Below are 22,320 nucleotides of genomic sequence, written 5' to 3' on the forward strand. Positions count from 1 at the left end.
GCTCGGCTGCAGGCCTCTACCACAGGTCCCCAAATCCCATTGCCTCAATTGATTTGGGAAGAAGTGGCTGTGGCGTAATTTGCCGAACAGCCGGTTTTCGATCGACTTCCGCCAGGGAGTCGCTCCCTTCACTGGTGGGCAAATCCTGCCCTCCTCTCCGAAACTTCCCTCCACAGCGCCGCTCCCCCCCCCCCCCGCCCCTTTTGCCCAGCATATTCCCAGAAGCCCTCCGACTCGGGTGCTGCTGTCTGTCCTCCGCCCTCAGTCCTCGGTCTCAAGAGCTCGGGTCTCCACCTGTGGGCTTGGTATGGCCCGCAGGCAGGAGAGCAGGACCTCACTCCTCTGAGGGTCCTTCTGGTGTCTGGGGAAAGAACAGAACCTTTGCTCCACCGAATCACCGTTCTCTTTCCTGTGACTCCAGCGATGCCGGAGTGGGACCCGTGCAGCCACAGCTCTGGGTTCAGCCGCTGTCTAGGGCGGGACTGGGGGCTTCCGCAAGCCTTTGTCTAGTGAGGGACCAGAAGCCTCTGTCCTGGGACTGGCCTCTGTTCCTCCTCTCAAGATCCTTTTTGTTCACTGTCCCGAGAGCTTCACTTTCTGACCCGCCCAGTCCCGGGTCTCCCTGCCCTCTCCAGTCCCAGCAAGGGGGTTCCGGGAGCTCCCCCGTGGAAGCCTGCTGGCAAGCAGGGGCAGCGCACCGAATGCCCCACAAGCGCAGCCACTCCCGTTTCTGTGGGAGGAGGAATGGGTGACTAGTTTTTTCGTTTGGGTAGGGCAAGCCTTCTTTCTCCCCAGTTTCGCCGCTTACAGAGAGATATCGTTTTCTAAACCTGAGCGTGTGCTGTTTTCTGAAACACTGTCCTCCAGATTTGGGTTTCTCTGAAGCCCTGGCTTGCATGTGATCCTTTTCCCAGTGATGAGGAGTATTCCAGCAGCCCGGGTGCCACTGAAGAGCCGGCTCCCTCCCTCAACCTGATCCTCCCCAAGCTGCCAAGTGCGCCAGGCCGCCAGGCCGGGGAGGGGCGGCGTGGTCTGGAGTGGTCCAGTATCCCCTCACAAATCCTAGACACTAGTTTTTGCTCTACAATTTTCTGTTTTCATTTACACTCCGTCTAAGACTTTAGCTTTAGCGCCTGCCTCAGGGTACTTGCTTTTCTCCAGTGACTGATTCAGAGGCTCTCATCTTTGCTCTTGCCCCCTACAAGGCCATGATCTGCTCCCATGTAATACTTGTTCTTGTACCTTATTTCACTTATAATGTGCTGACTCATTTGTTATTCCCTACTTCTTAAAAACTCATCTATGCACTTGGAGACATTTTATTTGTAATATTTTAACTTCAGTTTTGGGGAGGTCTGTATCTATTTTATGTTTCTACTGGCTTGCTTTTTTGTATACTAGGGTTTTTTTTGAGACAGGGTCTCACTACATAGTTCAGGCTGGCCTCGGACTCAGGGTGTTTCTCCTGCCTCAGTCTTCTGAGGCACAGGTGTGCGCCACCACGCCTGGCTAGCATACTAGGTGATCTTTGATTGTGAATTGGTTGCTTGATCTTAATCTGCAGAAGTTTTATATGTAAAATTGGGGAAGTTTTCCTCCAGGGAGGGTTTCAATTCTGCTATGGACAGGGCTTACCACTATCCAGGACCACCCAATCCCATTCTGAGCATTACAGCTCAAAGTAGGGAATTTCAGCTTTAGTTAGCTCTCCTCACCCCTGGCCTAAGAGTCAGTCTACTCTCTGACAATTACAGCTCCTTAGGAGAAGTCATTGTCAAGTCTCAGGGCCAAAGGAGATGACAACTGCTGTGGTTTCCCCTTCCCTAGAAGGAGATCAGTTTCCTCTCTCTTGATGTGACTGCTGTCATCCATTAGGGACAAATTGTCTTCAGTGCATATTTGTTAGTATCACACCACCAAACGAGGGTTGTGCCCAGAGTATCCCCCTCTATGCTGCCTGCCCCTCTCACCCCAGTTCACATTTTCTTGGTTTCCTTTTTGAGGAAAAGGTATGTTTTTAAAGACTCCTTTTTGTGAGACATACACAATATATTGTTGGTTGCTTTTGACAATCTTCTGAGCATCTGTTGTGTCATAATGCTGGACTTGGAAGTCCTCCAATGTCATATCACTGGTAATCCTCGCTAATAAAACTACTGATATTTGAATATGTTTTTCAGCATAATTGCCAGGGTTATTTAGTAAGTTAGGTTGAACAAATGATTGTTCATCCTTGTGGATTTGAAGGATGTCATAGTAAAAAGGCTAGAATGGAGACTTTCCACAGATCTGTCCAAATACCATTGTTTCTGATCATTTCTATTTCTAGTCCTCTCTTCCTTCAGACCATAAACACAAAGATCAGGGTTATCACCCAAATGCTCATTGATGAATGGATAAAGATGTGGTTTTTTTATACAGTGGAGTACTACTCTGTCATAAAGTAGGATGAGCTCTAGACATTTATAGCTAAATGGATGGACCTTGAGACCATACTCATAAGTGAAATAAATTGGACACGTTTAAATACTGCATTGTTTTTCTGGTTTGAGAAACTGAATGTGGAAATAAGGACTGAGATGTATAATGGATGTTGGGAAATGGGAAGGAAGTGTTCAAATGGGAAGGGGAACGAGGGAAGGAGGAGGCAGGCAGGCAGGAAGAGACAAGAAAAAAAGTTAAAATTGGGCGAGGGATTTAGCTCAGTGGTTTCACTGCCTGCTGTGCAAGCGCAAGGACCCGAGTTTGATCCCCGGTACCAAAAAAAATAATAATTAAAAATTTTAAAAAAGTTAAAATAGAAGGAAAAAATGGAAACAAAGCTTTTGTACATAGGGAGGGGAGGGAGCTTGAGGGGGGAATGGGATAAAATAAAATTTATAAAAAAATGATCAGGGTTATCATAAGCTTAGGTTTATGACACACTCATCATTGGTCCATGTGTTATTATAATGTGTAATACTAAGCATTCATGAACACATGATTTCAAACAAAAACTGAAACTTTGATAAACATCATACCCCTAACTATACAGCTCTTCCTTTCCCATATGTTTCTGTCTTGTGTGTCTGAGGTAAGCATCTGAAACCCATGCTTACCATCCCATGGCTTTCCTTTTTATGCAGTTTTTCTGCATCTATACTTCTTTTTTTAAACTGACAAAGGCTTTGTGTTGTATATAATCCTTTGGGATTTGTTCTTTTCACTTCATTTTGTGATTTTGGTGGTCTCTTGGTTTGAGGAATTCTTTTCAAAAGTCCCATGATTTTATCTTTTTTTTTTTTTGGTACCGGGGATCGAACTTGGGTCCTTGCACTTGCCCAGCAGGCCGCGAAATCACTGAGCTAAATCCCCGGCCCCAGATTTTATCTTTTTACTCATCCTATAGAGAGTCTTTATGCTTGTTCAGGGTTGACACATAATTGATTGATTTGGGGTCTGTATGAAATTTTACAGCAGGTCCTGGAGGATCAAAGGCAGGACAGAAAAATGTGGACTGTCATCCTGGAGACCCAGTGGGCTATTCGGGGCATTGTCACTGCTTTCCTAGCTGTTCTTTTATCTTTTTTTTTTTTGTCCTTTTATCTTGTAGGTGGGTGTGATCTCCAGCTGGCAGACTTCTCTCCGCAGCTACTCCCCATACTGGCCACTGGGTGTGGCAGCTCCCATCAGGCACAAGTTGTCATTGGGTTACTGTTATTATGAGGATCCCTGTACACCCCTAAACTAGACTTTTCACTTTCCTCCCGGAACACTTCAGGGGCTTAGAAATAGCCTGCACAAATGGAGATCATAATAATAGTTATAGGGGCCGGGGATTTAGCTCAGTGGTTTCACCGCCTGCTGTGCAGGCGCAAAGACCCGAGTTCAATCCCCGGTACCAAAAAAAAAAAAAAAAAAAAAAAAGAAATAATAGTCGTTATAGGCTAGTCCACCAACTGGAGCAGGCTTCTTCATAAACCTTAAATCTAAGACTAATCCTAAGCTGTTTCTCAATTTGTATTTTTATTTAACTCATACCCTGATTTTCACTATTGTTCCTGCAGGAAAAACTTGTTCTAGTACCTATATCCTAATCTATACTTCAACTTCAAATTCTAACCCTTCCATTTTTTTTTTTTTTTTGGTATTGGGGATTGAACTCAGGTCCTTGCGCTTGTGCAGCAGGCGACGAAACCACTGAGCTAAATCCCTGACCCAAACCCTTCCATTTTTCAATATCCCACCCTTTTCCCACCCTTCTCTCTCATTCCTAGTAAATACTATAAATTGCTATTCAGCTAGTTCTTCGTCATAAACTAAACACTGAGATAATTCTCATTATGCATCTTCTCATCCATCCTATCCTACTCCATGAGGTAGTATATTAATTTTCCCATTTTACAGTTGAGAAAATTGAGGCTCAATGAATTTGTCCAAGCTCCATTATCTAGTAAAGTTTTAATAGGGTGGGGGATTTAGCTCAGTGGTTCCCACGCCTGCATCATAAGCACAAGGTCCCAAGTTTGATCCCTGGTACCAAAAAAAAAAAGCTTTAGTAAATCTTTTAAAATTATTTAAAAACATATGTATTTATTTAAGAGTTTTTGAGCTAGGGTCTCACTTTGTAGTTTAGATTAGCCTTGAACTTGCTGTGTAGCTCAGGCTGGCCTCAAATTTACAATCCTCCTGCTTCAGCCTCCTGAGTGTTAGGATTATAGGTATGTGCCACCATGCCCAGCTTTTTAATTTTTTTTAATGTTTAAGGTTATGATACCCTTGGCTCTAAGTAAAAGAAAACTTAAAATGGTCTTAATAATACTGAAAATAAAAGGTTAATTCAGTGGTTCTACAATACTATCAAACACCCCAGCCTTTCTGTTCTACTAGCCATCCTTGATGTATTCAGGATTTGTCCCCAGGTTAGCTTTCTGCAAGGCTTTAAAATGACTGTGCAGTTCATTATCACATTATCAATGTCTATAGTTAAGAACAGACATAATTTCTTCCTGTGCATGCCTTTTTAGGAGCAAACCGACTTTTCCCAGGGCTCTCCCCACCAAAGCAGACTTCTCATATTGTCCAGAATACCAGAAGCCCATTGCCTAGCCAGTTGTTGGCAAGGGGAATGGGACTAGTATGGTGGACCCAGACTAATCAAGACTCATTTCTGGGGCTGGATCACCACACCTCCCTATACTTCCTGGGTGAGGAACAAAATTAGGAAGGGAGATGGGAGTTGGGAATAGGAAGTCATCAGAGACTGCAACCAACAGTGTCTGTTACAGAGTCTGAAGCCCAGGTCTAACCCTTGACACTCCACTGCTATTCTGGGCTCTCCCCTCAGCTGCTACCCTCACTGGCAGATTCCTTAACTGTGAGCCAAGTCTCCCAGACTAACTCTAAATGACACACACCACGGCCATCAAGAACAGTGAGGAACATGTAATGTGTTTCTTGAGGCCCAGGGCTCTTGCACAATTCCCCTGAGATATTAGTGTTGTGTCTGGTCAGTACAGGCACTGTCACAGCCTGGAAGTGGGAAGAAATCAGAAAAGTGGCCAGCCTGCCCCTGCCTCGCTCCAGAGCTGAGTTCTTTCTTTTTCTTTTTTTTTGGTACCGAGGATCAAACTCCGGGACCTTGCGCTTACGAGGCTGGCGCTGGAAACACTGAGCTAAATCCCCGGCCCCAGAGCTGAGTTCTTATCCTGTTCCCTTTCTCTCTCAGATCTGGTCCTCCTGGTCTGTACTTTTCCTCCTAGAATTTGGATTGGTTTCTTCACAGAGTCTAACTAGCTCCTTGGTCTTACACCACAACTCAATCCTCATACTTTGTTCTCTCAAACTCACACAATAAGAAAACCCACATTCACCTAATTAATAACCACTCATTGATCTCCTGTGTTAGAAGAGTCACCATTAGACAGTGAGGTAGGGAATTGTTTTAGTACTTGTGTGCCAGGGTTCTTTCATACACACTAGCTTACTTTATCCTTACAATACCTCAGTAGGTTAGCTTATTTTAACCTTCATGTTAGTGTAAAGCCAGGTGTGGTGGCACGTGCCTGTAATCCCAGCACTTGGGAGGCTGAGGCAGGAGAATTGCTGCAAGTGTGAGGCCAGCCTGGGCTACATACTGAGTTCAAGGTTAGCCTGAACTACATAGTGAGACCCTGTCTCAAGAAACAACAAAAAAAACCCCACTAAAAAACAATCCTCCCCCCAAAAAACTAAAACACCTTTCCCTCTACTTCCCAGGACCTACCTTCAGAACCTGGGTCTGCTACCTCACTATGGGGGCTATGTGCCAGGTGAGAGGAGGCCGAGGGAGGCTTTGGGAACTGGAATGCTTATGTGTATATGGGGGTATGGGAGTGGTGTGGGGGACTGCAGCAAATAGATATGAGGGGATCTCAGACCAGATGATTCATTCAACTTTATCATTATACAGAAAAAGAACCTGAAATAGCTCATAGTGTTTAAACCAGATTTTAGATGGAGGGTTTAGGCAACTGGCTGAGAACTAAATAGCTTTTTCATGCCACTGGCTACATTTGACAGATTCCCTTGGCCACACAGGGTATAAGTTCCAGTTCGGCCACACCTTTGGACATCTCACCCATGATGCTTTGGGCCTGAGCATTTCCCAGAAGCAGCTCCTGGCTTAGGTACCTGGTCTTCAAGTTCTACTTTCCTTTTCATCCTATCCCAGCCATCTCTTGGGAGAGGTGGACACGAGGGTGATTGTGGGGGGCAAAAAGAAAACAGTTTGGAGGCTGAGCACCTTTTTTATTAATAGGTGTAATAAATAAATAAATAAATACATAAACAGAAGCCTGGGCTCCTTCTCCCTCTTCTGATGACCAGCCACTGGTCACAGTGTATTTACAGTTTGGGGGGCTGAGAGATCTAGCCCCAATACTGTTAACCATCCTCATTACTACTTGGCCTAGGAAACCCTACAAATGGCCTTCTGGGCTACCTCCCTCTGTAGGGACTTGCTGCTCTACACCCATGGAAGGGTTGGCCCAGATGGTCGGGGACATCCTGGCAGCCCAGTGATACATCCCTTCCCTCCTTTATTGGGTGGAGGTCTGGACATAGTCACTGGGACAGTTAAGGGGAGTAATTAATACTGAGCACAGGGAGCAGGTGCCAGCACAGGGATATGTGGCCCCCAGCTCTCAGTCAACTTTATACAGCCAAGCCTGAGGGCTTGGGAAGGGTTCTTGGGCTCTCCGGCTGGGGGTTATGAGGGTCCCTGAGGCCACCAGCATGCACAGGGCCTCAGTTTTGGCTGCTTCCAGGGGTTGGAGTTGGAGTTGGGGTCAACGTCACATAGGCCAGAGGCACCAAGCCAGTGTCAGGGCCATGGCTGCAGCGCAGCCAGTCTCCTCCGGCTAGTCCCAGCACCCGTAGGACGTCTCCCTTGTGGAAGCTCAGCTGTCCGGGGCCTGTGGCCAGATGGTGGCACATTGCCTGCACCTCACTGGAGAAACAACAAATGGAGGTCAGAAAAACCATATCAAAAGCTAAATCCAGCTCCCTATCCTCTGGTTTCCTGGGGCTCACCATGGAGGCTGGGAAGGCAGGGCTGGAGAGTGTGGTTCCTGCAGGCTCTCCTTGGGCTCTGGCTCCCGGCGGGCACCCATTGTCTGTGCCACTAACTGGAACACGGACTTGTCCAAACTCAGCCAGTCTGAGGGGAGCCTAGGACAGAGAAGCCAAACTCTGGCTCTGTCCGTGCTCTAGCTTAGATTAGGCTCCCCTACTCCCTCTGTCTATATCGTGGTGGGACTCTCACCTGTTTATGGACCGGGCGTCTCGCTGAGCTTTTCGGGAACCAAAGAGGTGTCCCCACTTGATGCCCCCAGGTGAAGGCTCAGAGGTCCCTTCCTCATTTTCTGCTGGCGGGGCAGGAGGCCCCTCCCGCTCCCGACTGCACCTCAGCTCAGCCAGCACGGAGTCAGGAGGGCTCCCCATCCAGAAGGGCCAGCCCTTCTCCCGGCCAAGGGCCTCCTCAGGGGCTGGGCAGGCCTCAGCCCCTTCTACTACTCCCTCTCGTGGCGGTGGAGCTTGGGGGGGTCCCCCAACTCCTGCCCCTTTCTTTTTCTCACTACCACTACCGCTGCTGCTGCTGCTTCGAGGGAACCGGGAACCCTCTGTGGAGCCATCAATGTAGACCTGGGAGCTCTGCATGAGCTGATACCACCAGCCAGCCTGCCCGCTTCGAGCCCACCTGCCATGTCCCAAACCCCCAGCTGGCTCTGCCACCTCTTCTGACTCTTCCTCTTCTCCACCTTCCGGGGCACCTACACCCTTCACCCGCTCTCCATGAGTTGTCCTGTCCATGTCTCCAGGGCCCTCCTGGCTCCGGGCTCGGGCCAACTGAAGTGTGGAGTGGGCAGACAGCAGCAGGTCCTGGGACACCCGCAGTAGTTCCTTGTGCTGCTGCTGCTGCTGCCCACTTTGCAGCAGCCGGTGCTGGAACAGCAAGTCAAGGCTGAAGGGCAGCAAGGCCAGGGGCTGTAGCAGCAGCAGCAGCTCCTCAAAGAGGCCAGGGCACACGGTGTGAGCTGCACTTAGGAAGCCCCAGGGCTGGTAGTGGGTCTGGATGATGTCTAGGGGAAAGAGAGAGACTGAGTCACACAGAGAAGCAGGCCTGGCCCTAGTGGGGCAAAGAAAGGCAATGCGTGAGCCCGTGTGCTGCTGCCCAGGCTGTGTACTGCACAACTTAGATGTGCTCCTGCAGTTATGCAGTGCACAAACTCTACTACCCTCAGTGATAGCTCTGCATGTAGAGAGAAGTGTTGGGGGTTTTGGCACCCCAGCTTCCAGACTGCCTGAGTTTCCTGCTGCCTCCAAGGTTCTATTCAAGTAGAAGCTGGGAAGGACTTGGGTAGAAGTCCAAATCTCTGAGGATGAAGGCTTGTGTGGCCCCCCTTACCAACTCTAAAATCTGAAAAGACAGTGATTCCTCCCTCTTTTGAGCCTCTGAGGTCTATATTGAGTTTGTGAGACACAGTGGGTTCTGGGCATTACCTTCATGGTTAAACAGGTGATTAAACCAGAACTCCAAGGACCGGATGCTGCAGGGAGATAAGTAAACAGAGTTGAATCTTGTTTGGAGATAGACAGATAATAAGGTAAAAAGAAAACAAGGCACAGGGGTCAGACACAGGAGAAGAAGTATAGGTGAACATCTTCACTTCACAGAATACAATTCTGGAATGTCAGTGACGACATGGGGAGTGGGGCAAACACATGATCTACAAGCCAATCACTTTTCCCTAGAATGGAGTCAGTTTGTACAAGACCCAAGAAGTCAGGTAGCTACTGAGTGAAAGGACCAAAGGGGCTCAGGGGCTGAGCTGGGCCCATATTTGAGAAAGAACACTATAACATGGGTCCTGAGGTGAGCTTAGTGTTCCAGCACGATTTGGAAGCAGAGCTGGAGTTGAGAGGATCAGGGTTCACAAGATCCAGAGAGACTAAGAAACCTATTTAATTTCCAAATAAGCCAGGTTATGGAAGACCAAGCTGGGGAAGACCATGTTGGTGATCAGCATCAGAGGGATGTGGGTATAGAGGGAAATGGCGTCTACCAAGAGGCTGCAGCTAGGTGGGAAGAAAGTGAGCCTGCACCCTAGCACAAACCCTGCAGATCTGCCTGTCTCTGTCAGAGGGCTGCTTCCTTAGAGGAGGCAGAGCCTGGTGGGGCAGGGTGCTGTTCAGGAGCTCTTGCTGCTCCACACACTCACTTGAGCAGGCCAAGGATGAATGCATTGAAGCGCATGGTATGACTGGTGAGCTCTGGAAACTGGCTGACTTTGTTGCAGAGACCATGCAGGACCTTGGTGGATGGGCCTGGGAAGAAGACAGGGTTATAGATCACACGACCAACTTCTGGAACCCTAAAGTCAGTCTGGGGTCCCCATCTTGCCACCTAGCCCTTACCCAGCTGTGTGGAAGCTTCAACCACACTCCATGGCATGTTCTTCCGTTGCCCAATGATCACATCTAGCACAAAGGCCTTGAGTCCATCCTCCAGCACGGCCTGGACTGCAGGGCACAAGTACTTGAGAACAAGGTGGCCAACGTTTGGGCTCACAGAACTGTTTCCAAGCTTTGCCTGCAGGTGGATTAGGGAAATTCAGAAAATCTCGGGAAGCCTCACTTTGGTTCTCTCCTAGTCAGTCCTATTTCCCCTCTTGCCACCCCACTGCTGAGTTCCAACTCTGGGCTCTAAGTTCAAGAGAGCAGGGGAAGGTGGCAGCACACAACAGTGAGGGTCCACTGGGCAAAGCTCAGTTCTGCACATTTTCTTGCCTACCTTTACCCCAGGATCCCGGCTTGTGCCAAAATGGGCCACAATGAGGTCCACAGCAGTATTGACAGCTTTTATCAGTCCTGCAAAGAAGAATTTGATGGGACAGGTTCCTGAGCAAGTTTCTAGCCAACCCAGAGGAACCCTCAGTGGGGACAGGGAAGTGCTCCCACACTTACTGGCAATTTCCACCTATGTCCTCAGATCTCATGGAGACATCCAGGCCTGGCCTTCTTCTGTTTGTGCCACTTCTCAATCACTCCTGTCTTTACCTTCTAGCCTGGACCCACCTCAGTGCTACCATTGTTAAGGTCCTCTACGTCCTCACTTCCTAGCACTGTTACTCCAATACTGAGTAAATTCAACTGTCAGACTTCTCTGCTTTGAGAGGAAAAACCAGGTCCCTCACAGTGGTGCCAGACATGGGTGATTCTCTGGTATGTGCCTTGTCAGCACCCTCTGCTACACAGTCAGGTTGTCATGCCAAATCTTTACCCTTCTTCGCAAGCCCTTGGTTCCACTTCGCACAGAGAACAAAGGCCACTGGCCATGAACTCCTTCAGTTCCTCTCTCTCTCCAAAACCCGTAATAATATTCTATCTATACCGGTCCCTCCCTGCTGCTTTCCTTTTCATTTCTGACTCATTTCGGAGGAAGGTAGGTGTTTATCTTCTTACCTAAAGTCCTCCCCTTCCTCTTCTTTTTTTGGTGTGTTATATTGTTTATTGATCTTGTCACAAATTATCTAGTTTGAGGTTGGTATATTTAGTGAAGTTGCATATTAGATTTTCTCTGGTTCCTTTAAAATGCTAGGGTGTAAACATGTATAGGAAAAAAGATATATTGGACCTATGAAACAAGTTTATGGTAGTTCAGATTCATCTGCTGCAATATAAGTTCTTGAGGACAGAAGTCTTCACAGCCTGACTCTTGGTAGGCAATCTTCAGTAAATGGTAAACAGTTGGGGAGAGTACATTTTTGATAACAGCAGGATGCAGTTAAGACTTGCCTTTATTTATTTTATATTTAATTTTTGTGAGAAAGGGTCTTGCTATATAGTTCAGCCTGACCTTGAACTCACTATGTAGGCCAGGCTGGCCTCCAACTCACAGCAATCCTCCTGCCTCAGCAGAATTACAAGCATGTGACACCACGCCCAGCAGGCTTGCCTTTAGTAACAGATCTGGTCCTCTGATGAAGCCATAGAAACTTGGATAAGGTCAAGGTCTAATGTCATAGGTATTGGAGGTAGGAAGACCAGCTGTTTTCTTCCATCCTTGAACTTTTAATTGAGAAGCCTTTAATGAACTAGGATGCTAAGACTTTTTGTCTCTGGATTGTAGAACTAGTTTGTACAGGTTCAGGTCCATAGTGGGCTGACTTCTAGGCAGGATGGCATGGCAGAGGAGAGTTGCTCCTGTTGTGGCGGCCTTTTCCCTCTTCTTAAACTCTTACCCTCACTATCTGTGCAGGGAACTTCAGCTCCATTTTTTTTTCCCTTTCCACAGGTCCTGGCCTTTAGCCCACAAATGTGCTCAATTATTTTCCCATCATCTCCCTGAAACTGTTCTTAGTTTAGTGGTTGCCTGTTTGCCAAACAGTATTTTTTGTCAGTTCTCACCTTATTAGATGTCACCAAGCTGCTAGGCCCTGTAGCACCTTCCATTACACCCACTGGAGAGCTTAGGCACTTATTACATGGCGGTTCCCTCTCACTATGCTTAGTTTATTGAGGGAGGGGGACTGGAGCCCAATTCTCAAGCATCTGACTTGTGCTCAGTCACACAGTACACGGACTTCCACCTCCTGCTCCAGGGCTCTCCAACTCCTTCCCAGCACTTGGAGTTTTAAGATGGAAGATATTCTAGAGATATCTATTCATGAATGAATAGGCATTGACAGCAGAATCCCTGGCCTGAGTTGGGTGTTATATGTACCTTTTTTTTGAAGCAGGTCAATGGAAATAGCCTCTGAACTGCCATCTGGGGACAGACAAAACTCAGCAGGAGGCTTCTCAGTCAAGGAAAAGGGGTCTTGGAAATCTGGGTAGGTCAGTGGTAATGGCTTCACTGCTTGACCTGGGAAGAACAGAAAAATCAATCCTAAGCAACTCTCTTTCCAAGGGTTCCAACTCAGTTAAGTGCCTTGTACCTTCTGAGACAACTTCTGTGGGACTAACTCCGTCTCTATCCCTTCCCAGCCATGGCACAGCATGCCCTGAGTGCCCTTGTCTACACACCATTTAGCCGACAGTTCAGATGGCTGGTAGCACTGAAGGAGCCAGGGAACTCAAAGATGGGGTTCCTGCGAGCCAGCTGTGCTTCCTGAGGCCTTCGGTCTAGGCTCCCTGACAAACCAGGTGGCCCTAGTGGGTTCTTCCTCCTGTATTCCCGCCACTTGAGGGCTTGAGGAGATAAGTGGTTGGCTGGAAAGAGAACAGATGAGCAGAAGAGAAGGACAGGTAAGAGTTAGGGAACAGTATTTCACAGCCACCCAATGGGCTCATGTAAAACACTAGGGTTGAAAGTATTCAAAGGAGAGGTAGAATTGCTTGAGCAGGGGATGAAACTCATACCATTATTGGGCCTGGAGGCCATGCTGCCCTCACCACCTCCTCGGGCCAGGCTCTCTGCCCGGCTGAAGCCAGATCTCCAGGAGCCCAGAGGTGGCAAGCTTCCTGTTCCATGGAGTCGGTACTCAGCCAAGGTCAGTATCTTCTGATCCTCCTTCTGTGGCTGCTGGGAGGCGGCAGGCCGAACAGCTGAAGAACAAGAATGGCTCCATGCGGGCAGGCTTTCAGGGGCTGTGGCCTGCTCTGGAGGAGGGGAGCAGGAAGTAGAGGCAGAAGAGTCAGTGAAGGGGCCAGCACTCTGGATGGGGGAGTAGCTGCCCAGGGGTGATGGCCTCGAGGTCTCTGGCTCAGGCCCAGCTTTCCTGGCACCTCTGCTAGGGGTTTGGGGTGACGATGCCTGTGGCTCCTCTGAGGGAGCTGGGGCTGGGCCCTGAGCAGCAGGGACAGCCAGTGAGACAGTTTGCTGCACACGGCTGCAGCCTGAGAGGCTGTAGAGCTGGGAAAGGCTGTGGAGGGCCCGGGCCTTGGCCAGCTGCTTGGGGAAGTGGTGCTGGAACACGAAGGGCTGGATGGGCAGCGTGGTTGGCCTCTGCTCCTTGCTGTAGCGCAGGACCGGTCGGCTTTCAGCACCACCCCCTGTAGCAACAGGGATGGAAAAGGAATCAGGTGGACACATTGAAACTCACATGAGGATATACAGAAGCAGAGATAGCACATAATGCCTGCTGGGAAAGATGGGTAGAACCTGGGTGGTATGATGGGGCAGGAGTAATTCCAGTTTACAGAATGGGACTTTGCTCCCCCTTCTGTTAAGCATTTCCTATTTTACGGTTTTAATACTGGGGTTATGCCTCTTTGCTGTTCAGTCTGTCTTTATTTTCTTGACCTCAGAGAAGGGTATATTTTAAGGCCATGATTCAAACCTCAGAGGCCACATCTGCTCTCTCTGTACAGAGGCTGGGCCTCTCTTGTTCTTTCAGCAAGTCTTCATGTTAGTGTGCCCCAAAACACTGGGCTCAGAACCAACAGAGCTCCAGGATATGTACTTGTTTGTATGGACTGTGCTTTTTTTTCTTTTTTGGTACTGGGATTGAACTCGGGACCTTGCGCTTGTGAGGCAGGCGCCGGATGGACTGTGCTCTTAATAACACTGAATTCTGTGAACATGAATGGTGCCATAAGCATTGACAGGGCCTAAAACCATGGGCATGGCTCACTGGCAGGGTGGCCCAATACTCTTGATAGGCCAGGAAAATTTAGAAACATTAAGTTATTTGCCCAAGTTCACACAACCAGGAAGTGGCAGAGCCAGAATTCTGGCTAAGTCAGAGCCTGACATTGGAGACAAAGTTTTTTTTTTTTGGTACTGGGGATCTGCGAGGCAGGCGGCAGCACCGCTGAGCTAAATCCCCTTTCTTTATACCACATTATACTACATATTAAATAGTGTCAGGCTGGGTTTTCCTGCTCCTCATCTTTATTTTCATTAAAGGATGGGAACCACAGCCTCCTTAGGGAGGTGTTTCAGAATCATGCCCTGGGGACATTTTCAAACTTTACCCTCCTGCTACCCACCTCTGCTTAGAAAGCACTTTGTCATTCTCCCTTTGTTCACTAGGTTTTAGTCACACTTCCTTAATTATGCCAAGTTCATTAACATCTTGGGGCCTTTTACACCTGTTATTCCTTCTGCCTGAAATCTCACTCCTCAGACATCAGCTGTAATATCACTCCTTCAAGTAAGACCTTCTTTGACAAGCATAGCAACTCCAGCAAGTCACTCTCTAGCCATAACCTGGTTTCCTTTTCTTTCTATTTTTTTTTTTTTCGTACCGGGGATAGAACTTGGGTCCTTGTGCTTTCGCAGCAGGCGGGGAAACCACTGAGCTAAATCCCGGCCCTGGTTTCCTTTTCTTTTTGGCATTTTTCATTATTAGATATTATCTTTTTATGTGTATATTGCCTATTACTTTTCCTAAGAGCTCTAGAAAAGTAGGGATTTTATAGTGTTCATTGCTGTATCCCCAGTATCTAAAATAGGTCCTGGTAACAGAGTAGGTACTGAATAGTTAAATGAATGCTTTTCACTCTTGATTCAGGCATTTCCCTGCATGTAGAATCATCTTACATAAATCAGCTAGTTCCTTGAAATGCCAAGTTATTTCATCTGTGGTTCCCAATGCTCCCAGAACAAAGTCTAAAGGTAGGCAGGTAGGTAGGAATCTATACTTGCTACAAATTAGGCTGCTCTCTCCTCCTCACACTTCCATACCTATCATCCCCATTGACTACTCTTCCCATCCCTTCCCCATTTTTAAGCAAACTGCTTTTCCCATTGGGAATGTCTTCTTTCTTTCCATTTATTTAATCACATTTCAACGCTTGGGGGCTGGGAATTTAGCTCAGTGGTTCTGCTGCCTGCCTCGCAAGCACAAGGACCCAAATTCGATCTCCAGTACCAAAAAAAAAAAAAAAAAAATTTCAAGGCTGAGCTGACGCTGGCTGTCAGGTTAGGCCCTTTCAGCCACAGCTCTATAAATGCTCTATATAAACCATGTCTGAATTAACTATTTAGTACTACTTTAAAAATCCTCCCCCTAAGCTCCTGGGACATGATATGGGGCAGACGAATAAGATCAGGTAAGAAAGGGGCCCAACTTGGGGAATGGGTCTTGGTTCTACCCTCAGGGAAGACAGAGAACAAGTTTTCTCACTACTCCATGTTACAGCCCCTAAGAAAATTGGAGACAGAGATCATGTTCACCTGAGTGTGCTCTTCTCTGGTTCTTAAAATCTAATGCCCAGTTTTTTCTTTCTTTATTTTTTTTTGGTACCAGGGATCAAACTTGGGACCTTGCACTTGCAAGGCAGGTGGTGGAACCACTGAGCTAAATCCCCAGCCCTGCCCAGTTCTTTCTTAAAATCTAATGCCCAGAACTCCGGAATACCAGCAAGCATTCATTGGTTCAGGACTGGAAACTATTATCAACTCTTCCCTGCTAGACTCTATGAATAAATCTAGCATTTTAACTTTCCAAACTGCTGACTCATTCTGAGTTTGCAATCAATTAAATATTCCAAATCAACTCAAATACAGTGTACCTGTCAAACTTTACACTGGTGTCTGCTTTTGTTCTTTAAGTATGACAAGATCTAGCTGGGTGTGGTGCATCCCCGTAATCCCAGCATTTGGGGAGGGTGAGGCAGGAGGACTGCAAGTTTGAGCCCAGCCTGGGCAATGTAGCAACTGAGCAAAACCCTGTCTCAAAATAAAAAATTTTAAAAAGGGCCAGGGATGTAGATTAGTGAGAAGGTTCTAGGCTCTTGACTGAGATCCAATGTGGCTTCTCAGCTTCTTTCTAATAAATAGGAAGTAGGAAGAAGTACAAATAATTCCCCAAATTACCTATTCTATTGTTTAAAAATTATTTTAATATATGCTAATTTGTTTCATTTATATTACTAGTCTCAGTTCATTGAAAAGAAAATTTTGAGCTATTATGTTTTTCTTCTTTATAAGTCTTTTTTGTCTATGTCTTGCACTCTGAGTAACTACTTTTAAGATTATGATACACAGCAAATTAACTATTGCTATCCTCTTACTATTTTGTTATGAAATTTTATTTTTTCATAAAATGAAAAAGAAAGAAAGATTAAAGAAAATCAAGAGAAGAGCTCTGTTGCAGGTCACTGGAGTCTTATAGAACAGAGAAGTATCTTGCCATGGAAAGTCTTATCTGGTAGAAAAAAACAATTTTAATGCTTTTCTTCCCATTTCTGACCAGGAGTTTTCTTGCCTTAAGAATGCCAGCCATAGCATCCCATCAGATACACCCACCAGACCCTGCAGTCTAAAAGGAGTGGGTTCCAAAGGTCCTAACCAATCGCTGAGTCTACCTCTTCACTGTAGACCTCCTTGGACCTCTGCCGCAGAACCAGCTCCTCTGTGCATGTTAAGGAGTGTGACGTATTCTGATGGACTATGCCCTCTAAGGGCATGGACAACACTATCTATGGTTTTCTAACCTCTTTCCTTTGAGAAGACACAGACCCCTAAGACTACAGGTGCAACTGTGGGGGATCTGCTGCCTCTGCTTTTCCTTCTCTTTCTTTCCAAGCCCTCTGAGATCTGGCTTCTGCACTCACCACCTACTTCAATGCTGTTTTCAGGATTTGTCACCTGGGTAACTTCTCTTTAGACCACATTTGCTTGAACCTAACTTTTTTGAAACTTTTCCTCCTTTGGTTTCTCTGACGTCAGTATCTTCTGGTTTTTCTTCTATTTTTTTTTGGCTAATTCATCTGTCTCTTTTGAGGTTTGCTCTGCTCACTTTATAAATCATTCTATCTTCAGACTCTATCCTTGTTGGCTTTATAACTCCACACATTCTTCCTTTTTTGCTCTCATCCACTCATATAGCTTTAACTCCCACTTTTATTGCAATGCCTTTCCAATCCACATAGAGGTCTCTCATGACCTCAGATACTCCTTGCAGCCCATGTTTCACCCAAACCACCAGTGATCTTTCTTTCTTTTTTTTGGTACTGGGGATTGAACTCGGGACCTTGCACTTGCAAGGCAGGCGCCGGAACCACTGAGCTAAATCCCTGGCCCAACCAGTGATCTTTCTAAGATAAAAATCAGATATGTTACTAAGCAAACAAAAAACCAAACCAAAATGCCAACACAGCCACTTCCTTGATTAAAACCCATCCATGGTTCCATCCCCATCCCTCAAAAGCTATACCAAATTACTGTACTTGCAATTCCTGGAAAGCATCTGGCTATACCATGCCCTGTACAGGCCATTCTATGAGTCTGGAATATTTTTACAAGGCTCTACAAGGCCTACATTAATCATCTTCTAACTGGGCTTAAATGTAAACTGTGTTAGCGAGCCTCCCCTGACATTTCAGTCTAATTTCAGTATCCCTTGTCACTGGCCATACGCTGCCATCTTTGCATTTTAGTGATGTTTCTTTTTCTGTTTCTGTCCCCAGCTGAAGTTCCTTGAGGGCAGAGTTTGTCTCCATCCCTCTCATTATCTCTGTCACCAGAACCATCTGAACACGGAAGCTGGTATAAAATAATTGCTTAAAATATAATAAAGTTGAGAGGAAGAGGAAGAGGGAGAGGGCTGGCCCAGATAGGCCAGGTCACAGTTTTTTCTTTTTTGGTAGAAAAGCAGTCTTAACTGTCTTGCCCAGGCTGGCCTTGAAATCCCGGGCTCAACTGATCTTTCCACCTTAGTCTCCTGAGTATCTGAAACTATAGGTGTGTGCCACTGCACCTAGCTGAGGTCTCAGGCTCATCAGAGAATGGCTATAGTCACTGATCAAAGAATGGACTTCACTGATATCCAGTGTGGGTTTCCTTTGGATATATCCCTTAAGCACTGTGAATTCTCAATGTTTTGTCACTCAGCAAATCTATTTCTATTTTAGGGTTTCTATTTGTGGTACCATCATCTTTCCAGGTTCAGAATCACAATCTTCTGAATATGTTTTTCCACAATATATCAGTCCTACTATATCTAAGTCCTACTGATTCAATCTCTTCCGTGTACAGTACTCTTTTTTTTTTTTTGCCATGCTGGGTTTTAGTCTTTTTTAAAATTCATTTTATTGTGGCATAAGCACTTTTTTCTTTGTACTGGGGATTGAACTCAGGACCTTGCGCTTCGAGGCAGGTGTGGTGCCACTAAGCTAAATCCCTGACCTTGTAAGCACTTTTCTTTCGGTACGGGGATCAAACTCAGGACTTTGCACTTGTGAGGCAGGTGCGGTGCCACTGAGCTAAATCCCTGGCCCCCTGTAAGTACTTTTTAAAACACTTTTTAAGACTCTCTTCTCTTCTCCCTGCTTCCACTCCAGTGTAGCAAACATGCCCTGGACTGAAAAGATAACAGATCTAGGCTGAGAAACCTTTGAATAGTCTGAATAGAGTGGATGCCAGGGACCTATTACAAGGAGGCCATGCATAGCTTCTGCCATTATCCAGCCTCTAAGTTCCTTACCGTCAGCTCTAGCTCTTGCATCCCTCTGGGTATGGCTGTTGGCTGGACTCCTTGGGGGAGCAGGCCCTGGATCCATCAGCTGTGCCAGGGGGCCTTGCCCAGCAGCTCTGAGGCCAGCAGATGACGTCTCACTGGTCTGAGGGCCTTGACAGATCTGGGTAGACCAGGGCTCTGGGCCAAGTAGGTCCAGGCCTGGCCCCAAGGGCATGGATGGTAGGCTATGGCTACAGTGAGTGCCCTCATCCAGTGCACCCACCCTATCTTGCTGGGCTTCTTGGATAGGTGAGAACTCCTGGGAGGAGTCCTCAATGCTCACCCGAAGTGGGGGGGAGCCAGAGCCCGCAGCTTTTTTCCTGCATTTGGCCAGCTCAGCAAAGGAGGTGACCCTCTTGGGTGGGGAGCTAGGCCCAGCCAAGGCTGCAGGGCCCTCACTCAAGCGTACTGGGCAACTCAACATGCGTTCCAGTGAGCCCAGGCGGACAGGAGGGCTGCGCTCAAGGCTGCGGTCATAGCTGCGAGAGCGCTGGCGTCCAGTGCTGAGGTTGGGGGGTGAAGTATTCGTGTACACTTGCCCTTCGAGCACAGTGGGGCCCACGACGCCTGCTGGTTCTGCTGAGGAACCCACTGCTTCTTGTTCTTCTGGCTGTACTTCTGGCTTCTGGAAGAGGTAATACTCAGAGGGCTGACTGGGGCCAGGGTCTGGGTCAGAACTTGGTGGGGGACTTATCTTGGTATGTTCTTCAGAGCAGCTGGTGATGGATGAGCCAGCTGGGCTTGGGGATGACTGAGAGGATAAGTCACAAGTGACAAGTTTATAGTAATTTTGTGTGGCCACAACAAGGCGGGCTTGGCTCTGGAAGCAGGCTGTGAGGTCAGCCACAGCTGGGCATGGCTCACAGCGTGGGCGGTAGGAGTTGCAGTTGGCATCAAGCTCAGGAGATGAGGCATGAGGACAACCACAGCCCCCTTCCCTTCCTCCACTTTCAGGGTGGTGGGACTCGCAAGACATCTTAGACTCTGCTGGGGAGGGTTGTAAGTCCAGGTAGAAGGCGCCAGGGTCTGAGTGGCTGCAGAAGGAAGAGTCACTGCAAGACTGTGGGGCAGAGTTGAGATTGGCACGGGAATTACTATGCATTTTGTTGTAAAGCGTGCTGAAGGTGACCAACACACCATCTGAACTGTTGCAGGAGGAGTCGCTGATATACCCCATGGACTGGTCAGCTGCCTCAGACTGACTGGATGTGCTACTGCAGCGGCAGTGCTGAGCTCCCAAGCCAGAACATTCGGGGTTCCTTGGTGATTCATCTGAACTGAGCTTCCATTCCTGGTCAAAGGAGAAGCCAGAAGTATCACTGGCTCCCCCACCACTGCCACTCCCACCAGGCCCCCCACACTCATCCAGCTCCATTGTCTCTGCTTCTAGCTCTGGCCGGCAGCAGTGGCTAGTGCTATGCCGCTGGGTATCAAAGGCCATCACTGGCTCCTTTTCCTGCCCCTCCACCACTCCAGCCCGGCTTCGTGTAGCCACCCATGGCCTGCCCACTCCAGGGCCAGATGGTGGCAGCTGGAAAGAAGACAGATGGGAAGTAGGCTGGCCAGTGCTGTGCAGGTGGAAGGACTGCTGTGTGGCACTGCCACTGATGTTGTCATCATACAGGTCACCAAGTCCTGGCTCACCCACACCCTCTTGCAGCAAGAAGGGATTGTGTCGTTTGGGGGCTCCAGGTCCTCTTCCATCCCGGCCTCTACTCTTGGTGCTGTCTGCAGACCGTGTAGATGCCCCTGGAGCAGAGTGCAGACTGCTGTAGAGCAGGGAGTCAGCTTGTCCCAGGTCTTGGTCAGGCTGGGTGACACCTAGCTCAGCTGGGCAGAAGGGATTGGGTCTTGTGCTCCCACTACCTCCACTTGCCCCTCCACAGCACTGCCTGTCTGGAACTTGACAGTGTACTAGGGGGATGTGGTGGACGATGAGGGTCTCTCCAGTCAGCTTTGGAGGACTATCCATTCTGGAAAGTTCGAATAAGGGCATCAACAGCACCAGACACTGCCCCCAGAGCCCAGTGGGGCAGAACACATTTCATCAGGAGAGCTTGGCACCTGGAGAGAAAGGGAAAGAAAGGGATCCTAATGTCACCTCCCTGGAAGTCAGGGACATGCCCTTCCCCGTAACATATTCAGATGGAGAAAGAGTCCAAAAGGAGAAAAGACTCCACATGAGATGGAACTCTGGTAGCACAGCCTGAAAGGGCAGGTGGGAAGGCCCCCACACTTTCTGCATTACACAGGTCCAAGTCCTGAGGTTCTCCCTCATTTTAAAGTCATCATGCATTCAACTGTGACAAAAGGCCAGGCCTCTTTTAATGCCACATCTGAATGTCTGGAGATTTCAGGGTCAGACTTTTCCTGTTCTTTCAAGGACTTTGTCTTTAGCAGTAAATGATGACTAATTCCAATTACAAAAAAAAAAAGTATGAATAGTGACATAACTAAGAACAAAACCATATAGGATGTCTGAAAGGGCACAAGGCACTAAGGGGCACAGAGATGCCTTATACACAGATATAGCACTCAGGCTTACAGATGGGAAAAATCATGACTAATATATCATGTACTCATAGAAGAAAGCTATAACTTTGCAAGAAATATATTTTAAAATATACTACATCAGTTGACCAAGTGACTGTCTTTTCTCCTATAAACTCCAGAATACTTTTTCTTCTTTGATGACTATGAGCTATATATTCTTTTTTTTTTTGGCACTACTAGGGATTGAACTCAGGACCTTGTGCTTGCAAGGCAGGCATGGTGCCATTGAGCTAAATCCCTGGCCCATGAGCTATATATTCTTACTGTCCTCTTACTGTCCTACTCTACTGTATTGAATTTTTTGAATGCAGGCTAAACTGGGGATTAGGATGCCTGTACGTATGGCTACTGTTGGCCTCTCCCCTCCTACGTGGGCGTGTGTGTTATTTTTATTTCTTGTATTATTCCTTGCAAACATGAAAGGCCTGATACAGTCTTAATATTTGTCTAGCTCATGGTATAGAACTCCTAAAGTACACAAATTCTGCTCAGTTTTACTAAAACCTTCACAACTGGAATCCCCTAGAAAGTCTTTTCTTCCCAAATTTGACCTCTAATAGGCTAAAGTTTTCTCTTGCTCAAGGTTGTCTGGTCCCAAAGACAAAGAGTTTATTCTGTGCTTCTCTGGTCTCTCAGCGGCACTGTGGCAGTAGCCTCCTCGAGTTCTAGTCTTCAGTGCTTCCAAGTTCAGGTCCCAGTAGTCTTCACTCACTCAGCCTCTTCATATCTAATTTCTCCTAATTCACTAATTTCTCTTCTTTCCCTTCTTAATTGCTATCATTTTCCTTCTACTCACTGTGGCTTTAAATCTCCCATTACCTTTCTCTTATTCATCATT

General features: G+C 47.3%; 2 protein-coding genes across 5 annotated transcripts in view; one reads left to right on the top strand and one right to left on the bottom strand.

Annotated features, from left to right (window-relative positions):
• Positions 1-423: 423 nt before the first annotated feature.
• Cimip2b (ciliary microtubule inner protein 2B) lies at positions 424-19,123 on the top strand. The gene is made up of 3 exons (XM_087183553.1): positions 424-509; positions 6,146-6,432; positions 6,511-19,123. Exons 1-3 carry the CDS (start codon positions 424-426, stop codon positions 6,645-6,647), a joined length of 510 nt encoding a protein of 169 aa, XP_087039679.1. The 3' UTR covers positions 6,648-19,123.
• Positions 6,748-22,320, bottom strand: part of Rusc2 (RUN and SH3 domain containing 2) — a 63,576-nt gene continuing 48,003 nt past the window's right edge. For 2 of the 4 annotated variants that reach the window (XM_004873951.4, XM_004873950.4), the window contains exons 2-12: positions 18,897-20,993; positions 12,883-13,515; positions 12,547-12,732; positions 12,245-12,385; positions 10,313-10,389; positions 9,937-10,111; positions 9,741-9,846; positions 9,022-9,068; positions 7,784-8,600; positions 7,552-7,689; positions 6,748-7,468 (exon numbers count right to left, since the gene is read on the bottom strand). In XM_004873951.4, the coding sequence (XP_004874008.2) occupies positions 7,267-7,468; positions 7,552-7,689; positions 7,784-8,600; positions 9,022-9,068; positions 9,741-9,846; positions 9,937-10,111; positions 10,313-10,389; positions 12,245-12,385; positions 12,547-12,732; positions 12,883-13,515; positions 18,897-20,925 (4,551 nt within the window). In that variant the 5' untranslated portion in view covers positions 20,926-20,993 and the 3' untranslated portion in view covers positions 6,748-7,266. The remainder of the gene's footprint in view (positions 7,469-7,551; positions 7,690-7,783; positions 8,601-9,021; positions 9,069-9,740; positions 9,847-9,936; positions 10,112-10,312; positions 10,390-12,244; positions 12,386-12,546; positions 12,733-12,882; positions 13,516-18,896; positions 20,994-22,320) is intronic. The other 2 variants (XM_087184292.1, XM_087184291.1) reach the window with 1 other exon arrangement.

This window comes from Heterocephalus glaber, unplaced genomic scaffold, assembly GCF_053883595.1.
Source record: "Heterocephalus glaber isolate CG9 unplaced genomic scaffold, H.glaber_assembly_v1.0 deba00001481, whole genome shotgun sequence".
Classification (NCBI taxonomy): Eukaryota; Metazoa; Chordata; class Mammalia; order Rodentia; family Bathyergidae; genus Heterocephalus; species Heterocephalus glaber.